This window comes from Pseudochaenichthys georgianus, chromosome 19 (assembly GCF_902827115.2).
Source record: "Pseudochaenichthys georgianus chromosome 19, fPseGeo1.2, whole genome shotgun sequence".
NCBI lineage: Eukaryota > Metazoa > Chordata > Actinopteri > Perciformes > Channichthyidae > Pseudochaenichthys > Pseudochaenichthys georgianus.
Genome location: NC_047521.1, coordinates 15,772,774 through 15,787,189, shown reverse-complemented (window position 1 = coordinate 15,787,189; position 14,416 = coordinate 15,772,774). Strand labels below are relative to the sequence as shown.

The following is a 14,416-nucleotide window of genomic DNA, read 5'->3' as shown; positions in this document are numbered from 1 at the left end:
GATTTAGTTACCAAGAAAACATGATTGGAAAACTCTAGTAAACTCTCCAAACACGCAGCATGTGTCATTATAATTTCAGAAGGGTTTACACTTGTACGACGTGTGACGGTGCTTGTGTGCGTCATCATTTCTAAACAGCCTGTGTTTCTTGATGGGCACTGTGTACTCCAGTCCTGGCACATCTGCTTAAGATTCAAACTGCTCCTCTCGGAAAGTTATGTGACGCGCATCAAATCACCTTGTCACTGCCTCGAACGAGCAGAGCCTTGAGGGGAACGAAATAAATAAATACAAAACAAGACCATTTGAATTCAGAATGTTCTCAAAGGATGCCTTAAGAGAAAAGTGCTGATTACCAGTACATAGCTTTAAGTGAAACACTACAAGGGAGGGACAGGGAGAGTGGCAGCCAAGATGAAGGGATGGGGAGGTGGGGGAGGTGGGGGAGGGGGTAGCTGAGTGGGACCTATGTCCTTAGGATACAGCTGCATTTGCTGCCCCAAACTCCACAAAAACACAAGCAGACAAATTAAGGCAAACAACTCATCCACATCCAGCCGCTTTACAAGCTACAAATAATTATCAACTCAAACTGAACACAACACATCAAATTAAGTCTTGCATGCACGCTGATCAATCCTCCCGTTTAGGTTGTGTGAGCCTCAGAGGGATTACGGGCATAGTCAGCAACTGGCTAAACTTCAAAAGCACCATTTTGACTGCAACATTTAAGCCTCTTTCTGATATTTACTGAAAGAATTTGGATGAAATTTGGCCAATACTGTGTACTGTACGTAGTTCCCTCACAAGTAATATGCCAAAACCCCTTAGGTGAAATAAAATCATTAAGTAATTATTAGCCATATAACTACAGGCAAACAAACATGTATGTATCAGTCATTGCTGAGCAGTCCTCCACAGTGAAAATGTAGCATTACAAAATGGAGTTCTCATGCTGCACTGATGTGATAATGCGGCTGCGGTTTTTAAAGGAGAATCGTGAGATAATCTAAATCCTGTACGTGCACTTCCTTTAACTTCTAAAGTCCTTATCTAATCAGCTTCCGATTCCGTAATCAGAGCTGACTTTGAACAGTTTTGTGAACTACAGTTTAATTGCTGCTCTTCACAAATGTAGACACACATGGGTGTCTCACACACACACACACACACACACACACACACACACACACACACACACACACACACACACACACACACACACACACACACACACACACACACACACACACACACACACACACACACACACACACACACACACACACACACACACACACACACACACACACACACACACACACACACACACACACACACACACACACACACACACACACACACTCCTGACGCCTGCTTCTTGAGCTGTTGAAGATCCTCCATTATTCATGAGTCTTAATGGCAGTTATAAAAGAAAACAAAAAGCATAGTATTTATTAAGAATAAGGAGTTGCCTTCATTTGAAAGCAAAAACAGTCACCCTGCCAAACCAAAGGAGCAGTTCAACAAAGCATCTGCAAATTAAATAAGGGGGTTGGACTTGTTTTAATAGGGTTTTTAGTTTACCCGCATAGTCCTACTCCAGATCCCTCATGGCTTTTAAACCCATCTGTGGTGGTGTGGTGGTTCTTTCAACATCACAGACGCACATGGTGAAGCAAACACACGATGGCATCAACGCATTTAGAAGATGCCATACTACCAAATGTCTACAGCGAGGCAGCTTTTACCTCACGACGCACAGTTTGAGGGTTGATCTCTTTGTTTGAGAAAATGACACATTACCACCTGTTCAAACTCCATGAAGAAACTGCATAAACAAGGTTATGGCAGTAGTTTGTGAATGTGTCTAGAAAAACTGAATATGTGATAATGCATCTGTTCCTGCTCAATTGGCAAATATTTCCTCAAACGGCAAAGAATTAAATATGCCTCTTGGAGCTAGTAAAACATGCCACAGCTCCCTCTATAAAATCAAATGATTTCTGTTGAGTTAAATATATTTTTAACTTTTAAATAGAAGCACAAAATCCACAGAGTGTAGAAATGGAGCAGCCATAAAGCAAGAACTTGAAAGACGTTCATGGTGGAAAAGTGTGTCGTGAGGAACAAGTGCAGGAAACGGTGCACCCACACGTGTGGGTTCAAAGTGTGCGAGGAGGCTTCACATGCTGTGTTTTCGTCGTGTTCTTTTGAAGGCAAATCTACGCACACTGATGATAGTGATGAGGAAGCAGTTAGTCTAGATTTGTGTGCGTATCATCCTAGTTGAGCGGTTAATGAGCACAGCCACTGCATGAGCTCACATATCAAGATGGGGAAGTTGCAGTTGTAGGATGTGAAATTATGGTGATAAACCACACAGTAGGTGTAAGCAGAAATACGATTAGCATTCAACATGTTGAATGTAGGAGGCAATAAAGAAATGAAATACACAATTAGAGCTACCTGTGGAGCTTACAACTCTGTTACAAAATAAACAGTTTAAATTTGCTCACGCCTAGCACAAAATGTATCTTGAATATTCATTGCTCGGTTAATTATGTTGTGAGATACTTAATTCTTGTCAGATCATGCTGGTATCGCATCCAGATAGGTTTCACACTATGACATTATTATGATAATTGCAGCTGCAGTTGCTGGTACATTTTATGTAGAACTATTGGGCTAAACAGTGTTAAGTTGTCAGTCAATTTGCAAATAACCTTCCCCCCAAATTAACGATTGAAATGTGTAATAAAGTTAAGGAATTTCATCACAACACAGGATCTTAACGATACAATGATAGTAGGTTGCCAATTTAATAATTTAATTTTCCTCACAGCCACAGCAAAAATACAGTTGTTGCTACTCACCAAACCTCTTGCGGGTCCACCAGTGTGGCTCCTTGAATGTGGTGAACTTGACGTCGGGGTGCAGCCTCAGCCTGTCGTACAGGTCCGTTGTGCCACACTTTGGTTGGCCGATGATATAGAAATAAGGAAGGCACCGCATGCGGTAGGGTTTCCCATCGTGGTGAAACACGTGTTCTCGGAAAGTGTTCCTCAAGTGCTGAAAAACTGTACGAAAGCGCCTCGAATAGCGTGCATATAAGTTTGTCCTGTATGGGTCCGAGGTGATATTCCCACTATATTCCTCATACCAGCAGGGGTTCTTGACACCAGGCAGGAATTTGCGGGGGATAACAGAGAACATCTGTAAAGGCAAATAAAGCAGCCTGGTTAATTTTCTGATTCACTGTACTTCCCAAATGATTCCCAACAAAGTTCAAACAAAGCCTTTAAACCCCTGAAATAAACATTGCTAAGGCTGCGTAACGACAACACACTCTCACTCCCTAAGCGTCAAGGAGCGACGTTTGGTCAGTGTCCGTGGTGTCCAATTGTGACGCTCCTAGGCTCCTTCAGCGTCATAAAGGGACGCAAATAGCTTTCAACTGATTGCAATGTATTCCCATCTGCGTCGGGATTTGACGCTCATGGAAGCACGGCATTCGTTTGTGACGGCTGCCCTTAAAGGCAATGTGAGCGTCCATTCCTATTGGATAACGGAGAATTGTACACCCGGATGTAAGTATTCCTCTTACTGTCGATTGATTTTACAGTGATATCTGCACTACTCATCGACTAAAAAACACCAGATTATCCTTGTTAATTACACAACATTGATTGGTTTAAATGGTGTGCAATGCTTTTGTATTTTTCCCCTTCGATTCGGAGAAACAAATATCTTTTCTGAGTAAAGGATGGCAGAAGACACTACACTACCCAGAATCCCCAGCTATCGTTTGGACTACACCATGTGCTCTGTTTGACAAACCGCGTGATAGTTCTCAAGCTCTGTGATTGGAGAGTGTGCTCCAAGGGTTACGCCGATTCTCGAACAGCACTTGAAATGGGATGGAACCACGCAGACTGTCCAAAACTGGATTTGAACGGGTCCACCGGGTGTTTCGCAACATGTTCTCTATGGCACGTCTCTACTGGGAGTTGTAGTTTTAAAAGACGTTTTCGTATTTCCCATAATAAGAAGTTGCCAGTATTAAACTGTGTACATCCCTGGAGGGGATAGGAAACACTCACATTTAAAACATATAATTAATAAATGGGTGAAAATTGCTTGTGCCCATAATGGGCAGTATTAATATATATACACACATGCCAGCTAAGGTCAGAAGAGCTTTATTTAACAGCTGGTCTTATGTTTGTGACCCCTGGTGTTAATTGATAACATTACATTACATTAATTGATAAGCCTGAAACATGCACTTGTCAAGGTTCAGAGGCACATTTTGCAAATATGGCAGTAGCCATCGATCAGATAAGATAAGATATACTTTATTGATCCCAAGTTGGAACATTTGCGTTACATCAGCATGTGTAACAGTTAAATATGCAGTGGTGTTTATTTGAAAATCATTTAGTAATCACACAAATTCTGTGTTTTATATTCAACAATTCTGTGTTCTTTATTTATTGATTGTTCAATACCTGACAAGGCCGGAGATTAAATATATACATCTTATAAGAGTATAATACATTATGTATAATATCAGTTAAAATAAGTGCTTCAACATAGTTAACATTGCTGGAGGTATGCACAAATATTGATAGATGTCTTTTAATGCACTATTGAGGAACCTGCGACCCAAGTTTTTCATTCAGTGTAGAACTACACCACAGTTGTGTAGGCCTATATGATATGTCAATAAACCTTAGAAAATCTTGAAATCTTGAAAGGGATGTGCAAAATAGTCATTATATACAGTCTTTAATTAACTATTAGTAGAGAATAACGAGTAATGAATATACTTTATAGGGATCCTATTAATATCTAATAATAAAAATAATGAAATTCAATAACATGCTTTAACCACCAGGTGTCCCTTTATATCAGCTGTTCACCTTTATGGTGTAAATACAGCCTATCTACCAATTGGATCAAATATAAAAGTGAGCCGAATTAGTGTTGATACTGCAAGGAGACGTATTGTGTGAAAATAAATGTAAGATGTTGTTTAATGGCTGATATATTTATGATCCACGTCACGTTTTCAGTTCCTCATGTTTGTCTAGAAGTCTTCTCATCAGGGCTCTATAAATACAGAACTACGGCAGATATGTAATATGTAATGCAGCCGAACCGTGTATTACAATGCCGTTATGTGATGACTTTCAAAGAGAAAAGCAAGCACACTCGGAATAAAGTATTATTATTTTTTTTTTTAATGTTTTCGGTCTGTTTCCGGTATTTGTTAATGACGATGTGCTGTGAGATGTGAGACTGGAATTGCACAGGGGAAAATAACGTAGGCTATCTTTAGATGCGGATTTTGTTAAACTAATATCAGGGTTCATACACTTTTTCACCAATGATTTTCAATGACTTTTCCATGACTTCTCAATGACCTTTACCTCATTTTCCATGACCAAAAAGAAATTCCCACTGAAAATGGTTTATTTTAACATGGAACAGGAAAATAAGGTCTGCATATGAAACATGTTGTGCCTATCTAAAACAAATCAAATAGGCTTACTAGCTTCTACACGCTAAAGAAACTGTAGTCAGGGAGGCTGGTATGAAAAAGGTGGCAAGGACCCGACCCCTGACCCCCTGAAAGCAGCAGTGTCAATAATAACAGAAACGCCAAAGAGTCACATCTAATAGAAATATATAAAAGCATTTATTTTAATTGTGTAGCAGTCAGTTTATAATTCTGGCAGCACTGTTGAGCATTTTGAAAATATATTGTCATGCCTGTGCAAGGTGTAGTCTTTCTATCTTTATAGCCACTGGTGTAAAGTAACTACGTTCATAAACTCAACAAGTACTATACGTGGGTACAATTTTGAGATACTTGTACTTTATTTAAGTATTTCAATGTTTTGCTACTTTGTACTTCTACTCCTCTACAGTTCAGAGGTACATGGTGTACTTCTACTCCTCTACAGTTCAGAGGTACATGGTGTACTTCTACTCCTCTACAGTTCAGAGGTACATGGTGTACTTCTACTCCACTACAGTTCAGAGGTACATGGTGTACTTTTCCTCCATTACATGTATTTAATACCTTTAGTTACTCTACAGATGTGGATGAATGATGTGAAATCTAATCAAGTGTTGAATCAGACTTTATTCCACCTGGAGTAAATCCACAAGCTACCCTGCAGTATACAAAGTAATTCAAACTAGCTGCACCTTTACCAGCTTTGAGAACACTTTCATGATCAAACAATCATTATAAAACATATCATATATTATTCTGAAATGGACCAATCTGCACAATGACTACTTTTACTGTCGCTACTTTCACTATATTTTGATGAGAATACTTTTCTACTTTTACTTGAGTAACATTTTGAATGCAGGACTTTTACTGTAACAGAGTATTCCTACACTCTGGTACTTCTACTTTTACTCAAGTACAAGATCTGAGTACTTCTACTTTTACTCAAGTACAAGATCTGAGTACTTCTACTTTTACTCAAGTACAAGACCTGAGTACTTCTACTTTTACTCAAGTACAAGACCTGAGTACTTCTACTTTTACTCAAGTACAAGACCTGAGTACTTCTACTTTTACTCAAGTACAAGACCTGAGTACTTCGACTTTTACTCAAGTACAAGATCTGAGTACTTCTACTTTTAAGAACAAGATCTGAGTACTTCTACTTTTAATCAAGTACAAGATCTGAGTACTTCTACTTTTACTCTAGCACAATATCTATACTTATACCACCTCCGTTTATAGCCTATGAAAAAAACTATTAGAAAACGAAGGCTAAAGCTAACGTTAGCAGATAGTGACAATGTATGCTATTGCTAGCTAGCTAGCTCAACGATTCCTTAATGATATTGTGACAGAAAAACATTTCAGTTCACATCACGCTCTGCCGCTCTGCCGCTCTGCCGCTCTGCTCTGAACACCTGAACAGCCCGTTGTAACAGCTGTTCACCAGCGGCTCAGTCTGTGCCACAGTGACTCCGCACAGTTAACGAACGCACCGTAGATAATGTAGCTGACCGTCATACCGGAGCAGCAGAGTTCAACCGACAGGCAGGAAGACTCGAGCACACAGCTCGCGCTTCATATATTAAAAAATAATACCATGCGCGTCATGATGGCACATAACAGATCGCGACCGCAGATTATTTTGGCGATTAGATAAAATGTAAATTATATTTGACGCAGTTACATTTCCATGACTTTTCCAAAACTTTGGGAAAAACATCGTTTTCCATAACTTTTCCAGGGCCTGGAATTTGCATTTTGAATTTCCATGACTTTTCCAGGTTTTCAATGACCGTACGAACCCTGTAATATGTTTGCGCTGTGGACCAACACTATACATTGACGGGGAAGGTGGTAGCAATAAAGATAACACCATTAAACAGTTACACAACATAACAGAAATAATATCGATAGCAGCGTCCCTAGCAACCACCTTGGTAACAACAAAAACGTCGCGATTTCCTGAAGTAATCTTCGTAATAACTAGCAAACTAAAGATCATGTACATCCACTGCACATCATCTGAAATAACAACTCATATTTCTCGCATCAAATGACATCAAAACGCATTTTAATGGCCAAACTAACTTTAAAATATGCATTTTCCACCGAGAATAAAACGAAGTTCGGCCATGTTTTCTTTTTCTGCAAGGAGAAATTTGAAGATCACCACCAACCATTGGAATGAATGGTGAAAAAAACGGGGTTTGTCAAACAGAGCACATGGTGTAGCCCAAACGATAGCTGGGGATTCTGGGTAGTGTAGTGTCTTCTGCCATCCTTTACTCAGAAAAAATATTTGTTTCTCCGAATCGAAGGGGAAAAATACAAAAGCATTCACACAATTTAAACCAATCAATGTTGTGTAATTAACAAGGATAATCTGGTGTTTTTTAGTCGATGAGTAGTGCAGATATCACTGTAAAATCAATCGACAGTAAGAGGAATACTTACTTCCGGGTGTACAATTCTCCGTTATCCAATGGGAATGGCCGCTCACATTGCCTTTAAGGGCAGCCGACACAAACGAATGCTGTGCTTCCGTGAGCGTCAAATCCCGACGCAGATGGGAATACATTGCAATCAGTTGAAAGCTATTTGCGTCCCTTTATGACGCTGAAGGAGCCTAGGAGCGTCACAATTGGACGCCACGGACACTGACCAAACGTCGCTCCTGGACGCTTAGGGAGTGAGAGTGTGTTGGTAACGAAGGATAAATACCTTCTGAGCATTTGACAGACACATTAAACTGATTAAAGGAAGAAATTTGTTTCAACAACTTACACAACTTTCTGGTACAGGCAACTGTTTTGGTAGGTGTAACCAAACATTGTCTTTGTGGGATCCAACCGCATTCTCATGACAAGTTTATGCAGGAGTATACACTCTCTATAGGGGCAGTGAATTAGCTTTATATATGTATGGACAATTTGACACAGTGCACATCATACAGTCAGACATTATTTAGAAACCGTCCCTTTTTGTTGTTGTGTTGGCTCTGAACTTTGGAGAAAGTTCACATATTTGATCTGAGATTCTTCTCTTAAGAACAATGTGGAAGTTGTAGCCATGTTTATACACCTTCCACCAGGAGACAACATGGGATTGAAAGTTAACTTGAAGTCAAACGGCTGTTTAAACGCAATATGCTAATAGACAGCTATCTTTACTGATGATGCTCTGTCTGGCATGTACTGCCGCCAACTTCACTTTTTCCTTGTTTTGCTCTCTGTCTGGTTCTCAGCAGTTGAAACATGATCAGTTGAATTGAGGTCAGACCACTGACTTGGCCAGTCGGGAACATTCCACTGTGTGCCCTTAAGAAACTTGAATCATTGTCCTGCGCTAAAAAGAGCTTTTAGTTCTTTACCAAGTATGGATGTGGTCACCCTGAACACTTCAACTTAATACTGTAGTTGTATTGTTTGATTTCAAACCCAATGTGCTTAATTCAAGCACATTTTTACTAAATAAAAAGTAAAGCCGAGGGCAATGCAACCTACCGTCTCTTCTTGATCACACTTTCAATTCAAGTCTTTTTATATTATCAAACGCAACAAAGGAAAATGTTACTATGACTTGTTCTCTGCCTGTGAGACACCCTAAGGACAATAAATGCCGGATCCATCCACAGACGTTGTATTGATTCCCCCACGGCCACACATTCATTAGCTGGTACAATAAGAAATTAGTTATGTTGCAAATAGCCCTAGCCATTATCATTAGGATTAACAATTAATTGAACCAGGCTTTGAGGTGAGACGGACACGGCGAGAAAGCCACGGGGCAAATGTGTCGGAAGGCTGTTGGATGACTTTAAGCTTTAAATCCCTTCATAAAAAAAATTGGTACAGACATATGCAATTATCTGGTGTGACATGAAGTGTTTCAGAACAGTGTTATCTCTTTATAAATTCAATTATAAACTGTAACCAGTGGGGAATTGCAACAGTGTAGCTGTATTGAACCCGGTGTAGACGGGGTAGGTAGGAATACTGATTTGAATCACCTCTTCCCTTAGCATTAATTACGCTTCAAGACACATCCGTGATTGTCAATTAAAAGACAGATCAATATCACTCTGGGCCGTGTTTGTAATATGATTAAGTTATAGAGATAACATTTACACTATAAAACACTGAGGTATTCATTACGACATTTGAATCTGATAAAAAATATTGATACAATTTGTGTCCTTATTATCCCATTGATTACTTTAGGACAGTTATATGTTATACTCACATGTGGCTCACTGTTAAACAGTGCCTTGAGCTCTGGGGGCTGCCGACTACTGCGAAACTCCACCTTGGACGTGATGGACTTCACCACCAGTTTGATATGTGCATAGTCCTTGACTGAGGAGAGGTTGAAGGCAAAAGGTCCCGGGCTGACCAGGCTGCTGAAGTGGTAGGGGGAAGGGGTGAGGAGGAGACCCTTCTTGTCCCCCGTCAGGATGTATGAAGCCATGATGAGGAACATAATGGCCAGGCCGAACAGGAAACTATAAAGCCGGATCTTACGGAAGCAGCTCAAGGTGCTCCAACGCCTCGGCAGCTCCCGTTTCACCTCCAGGATCGCAAACAGGTTCATGGGCGTGTCGTCCACCTGCAGGAGCAGCGGCCTCTTGCGGTACTCGTCCACTGCAGAGCCCAGCAGGCTGTATTTGTAGTCCATCTGCGTCGTGCTGTCAACAGCCTGCGAGTCCCAGGTGTCACAGCTCACACACCGGGGGGAGTTATGGAGCAAGAACCAGCAGGACAGGAGGTTTTGAGCTGGGGGAATGGCTGACGGTTGATATCCATGATGGGTTGTGGAGAACAGCCCATCTCATCCACTGACGACTGCCTATGAAAGAAAAAACACAGTCAATTGCATTGACTAACTATGAAGCAACTTTTGAACCCACAAAATGATTTGAGATAACCCTCCGTTTCCACTTACAACTAAAAGTAGCGTCACATTCATTTATACTGTGACAAAGTATAGACTCATAGTCACATCCTGTTCAAATGCTCACATTTGTGTATCTGTTTCATTGGGTAATTTTTCAATTTCTTTTGCAACCAAGGCCAGGCACATTTAGCCATTTTTCCATTTTTGTTTCAATGTACTGTACATTTCATACCTCAAGTACCTCATAACATCCCTCTGTCTCAGAAAATCCCAATTACAACATAATGCTGCTTTGTGAAAGCAGACAAACGATTATATAGCTGAATGCAATTTACCTCTGTGCTTCTGCAGTTTGAGCAATATAACCTCGGGCTGAACAAAATAAAATAAATTGACAGCAGAGAAAAACGGTGGCAGAAATCTGTCTGCTGTGAATATTGATGACTTAGGCTAGATGAAATGCCACTGGGAAGTGAGTAATAAGTCAAATGTCATTATGGTTTTGAAAATCTAACATCACTTTGATTGTGACTAATGGAAACAATCACATTTTGCATGGATAAACAAATTTCACTGACTTACACTTCCCGTTTTAATCAGACTGCACAGCAACACCCTTCCCATCTTCACAGTCCATCATAGCCCCTCCCTGTGCATTAGAGTCACAATATGGAGGGAGTGATAAGGACGAGGGATGCATTCAGGCCAGAAACTACCAGGCTACGTGTCAGACTCTCCTGGGGAGAGACACCGACATGAGAGATACCCGGGCTGGACCGGAGAAGGGGATTATTATATTATCAGAAAATGGTATTCCTCCGTGTGAAGTCATATGGATCAACAGTCGCTCCCAGATAAAAGGAGGGCCAATGTCTAAAGGGCAAAGGAATTGGGGGATCTTTAATGATAATGCTCCTGCTGCAGCAACGTGTAGTTTTATCCTTGAGGCTTTCTTTGTGTCTGGAGCTGAGCCAACATGATGGCGGCACACGCACTACAGCATAATGACAAAAAGCCAACAGAGCCCAGGGTCTAGGACAATTTTCAAAGGATGTGTGTGATGCTTGAGAATACGGCAGAAGCCTAGAAACTGCATGGATACAGACTTGAGGTTGACATATGGTACACCTGCTTCCTGCTTGCATACATCATAAGATAAGGGCCCTATGGAAGTGAGTCACCGCTCCTCCTCACGGCAGCTGATATTGTCTGCCCCCCTACCACCGCCTATGGCCTAGCCCCCTTCGCACGACTCTGTATTCACTGAGCTTGCGGCAGGGCTGATAAGAAGACGGCTGGAGAGCACCTGTCTGCATACCTGCTCAAGCGATGTCATTTACCCCCCAGCTGGGCCCTCAGTGTCACCGTACAGCAACTGTCTCTCTGAGAGACAGGGGGGAGAAATAACTAGCCCCACTCTGAAAAGACTGATTTCCAGCCCTCAGAAGTTGTCGGTGTAAAAGAGAGCTGTACCAAAATTGTTCAAAGCAAGAAAATTAAACTACATTTAGATATTCATCTGGTGTGAGCAGGATTATATGTAGCACTAGCTAAAAAACATGTATATGTGTAGAAAGCAAAGGGTTTTGGGTTACAATATCTACTTCACTAACTGTTTGCGCTTTGACGGATAGTATATCAGTGCTTTTATTAGTGAATAAAGTTCACTAACATAGTTATGTGCTTCTTGTTATTTATATAGTCTGTAGTCTGGGTCCCATTTAGCAATCTGTGGCATTTTCCAAAGGGATGAAACCTTTCTAGCCACTAAGAGGTTTGCTTTTAACAGAAATGTAATTGCAACAGGTCAGATTTCATAAGAGAGAGATTGACACAACACTGTTAAATTAAAGCGCTAAATGTAGGAGGACATTTTCAGGATTTCACTCAGTATCAAGCCCACCGTTTGCCATTGATGAGCTCATCTGTAGTCTTCGTGCCATGAGCACTTATTGAGTGTTTGTGTCCTTCATCAAGGCTGAACACAATGAGGAGCTTGAACACAAGGCTATTTAAAATAGAGGGACGTTAGAAAGGCCCTGAGGGTTCAAACTAGAGACATGTAGGGACAAAAAGACTGTCATTGACGAGAGAATGTCTCTCTCAAGGGAACTGGCATCTAAATCAAATCAGTCGGATAACTGTAGCAGTGGGCGACTGGCAGCTTGACAGATCTCCTCTATTCATAAAGAAAATACATTGCCCCTGTCAATCAAACATGATGAAACAGCTTATCTAGAACATACAAATGGCTGGAGGGCAATGGACAAAGAAGACACGAGGTTGCATAATTTACTTTGTCTGCAAAAAATAGTTAAAAATATGGATTTCACCACATTTTTCTTGGCGCCGCCAACAAAATTAAGTGCCTTTGAACGATCGTAACTAGTTCTTGAGGCTGACCAAAAATAAAATTGGTCAATAACAATATACGTGGTTATTCAGTTACTAATATTTTAATATTGAATCATCAAAAAATGTAATTGCTAATGTTACGACTTACAATCATTTATACTTTTTAGATCGGGCCATTGGCGTGAAAAGCATTTTAGCTACACTATGCAACATCTATTAATATCTTTATCAGCAAAAAGCTGTTGGGCAGAATTATAAACCTTTTTAGAAGATAAGCTTTATTACAAACTGCTACAAAGAAAGGAACATTTCACTCACTTAGGGAGTCAGAAAGTTCCAAGTGTAAGAGTCATCTGACTGGAGAGATCAAACCCATTAACCACACAGATAACTGAAAATCATAATGATTGTAATTAACTTTAAAGACATTGGCAACAGTGTTAATGGCCTGCATGCTGTGTTGATAGTTCCCTCCCTGTGTGGAACAAATGGAATTGCTACGGCCCTAATAACTCATCAGAGGGAGCCCTGTCCACGCGGTCTACCCTGTCATTCAGAGGCGGATCGGTGAAACAGGCAATCAGGCAGACTTGTTTTAAAGTCTGCCGTCTCCGCGAGCTGTCCATCTCTGCTCTAGAAAAACCAACCAATCTCACACAGTGGCAACTAATTGCTGTTCCCTTGTGTACCTTTATTCTTTGCTGAACAATTCCTTTCTTTGTGTTTATCACTGTCAATGTGTTATGATTGATTATTTGTGTGAACAGATGCCGTGTAAATGGATGCATTATTTTGTTTTGTACTTTATAAAAGCACCACTGGGAATCTTTTGTTGTCAACCACTAAAATGTTGTCGAAAATCACATTTCAAACTGCTTATTTTACAGCTTTTTCTCAAGTGAAAATGTGCTTTTTTTCATTGATTATGAAGAGTGGTGACTGGAAACAAACCAGACAAGGCTTCATTTGCAGGGTAGGAAAATCTTTGAATGTGTCCTATGCTGATCATGAGTTGTGGTCTTTACTGTTCACACAAAAAGAATGACAAAAACCCTTTTCAGCGCTTTATTCATCCCTGAAACCACGGCAAAAGCTAATGATTTTACCTAGCAATAGAAGTCTGCCTGTTCAGTCGAGAGCACGCTGTCTTACTTCCTCAATTTCTTGAATCTCAAATAGAAGAATGGAATTGCATGGTCTGCTGACATGCCCCTGAAATGCCCTTTTTAGTCTAATTCGAAGTGCCAGCTAATTCTATGGCTAGGCAGAACTCACTGCTCCACATAACAGAATATTGTTCAAGTATCCAAGACATCCCCATAGACGTCCCTTTGTTATTGTCTTTATTTTCAACTCCTGGAGAAGATTAAAAGATGTTGTTTTTTCTATTGGGTATATATCACTAACCCATTTACAGTGGAAATGAGATGTTTCCGGATTGTTTTCTCTTTAGTGCAGGGAACTCTTGAAGATACTCTGAAAGACACTTTTCCTCAGTTTTATGGGTCAGTCCTCAGAGCACCCAAAGAGGAAGTTCTTCTAGTGTGGAAGAGTTCATTTTATTATTCAGTGTTGTTTACAGAGCATGACAGCTTACACTTGACTTATCTGCCAGAGCAACAGGAAGATTAGAGG

At 40.5% G+C, this 14,416-nt stretch overlaps 1 protein-coding gene across 1 annotated transcript in view; it reads right to left on the bottom strand.

Annotated features, from left to right (window-relative positions):
* The window catches only part of LOC117465137 (carbohydrate sulfotransferase 15-like), a 46,683-nt gene that overhangs the window by 18,223 nt on the left and 14,044 nt on the right, over nucleotides 1-14,416 (bottom strand). Inside the window, exons 2-3 of the mRNA XM_034108053.2 lie at nucleotides 9,776-10,378; nucleotides 2,877-3,216 (exon numbers count right to left, since the gene is read on the bottom strand). Coding sequence (XP_033963944.1) covers nucleotides 2,877-3,216; nucleotides 9,776-10,207 — 772 coding nt within the window. The 5' untranslated portion in view covers nucleotides 10,208-10,378. The remainder of the gene's footprint in view (nucleotides 1-2,876; nucleotides 3,217-9,775; nucleotides 10,379-14,416) is intronic.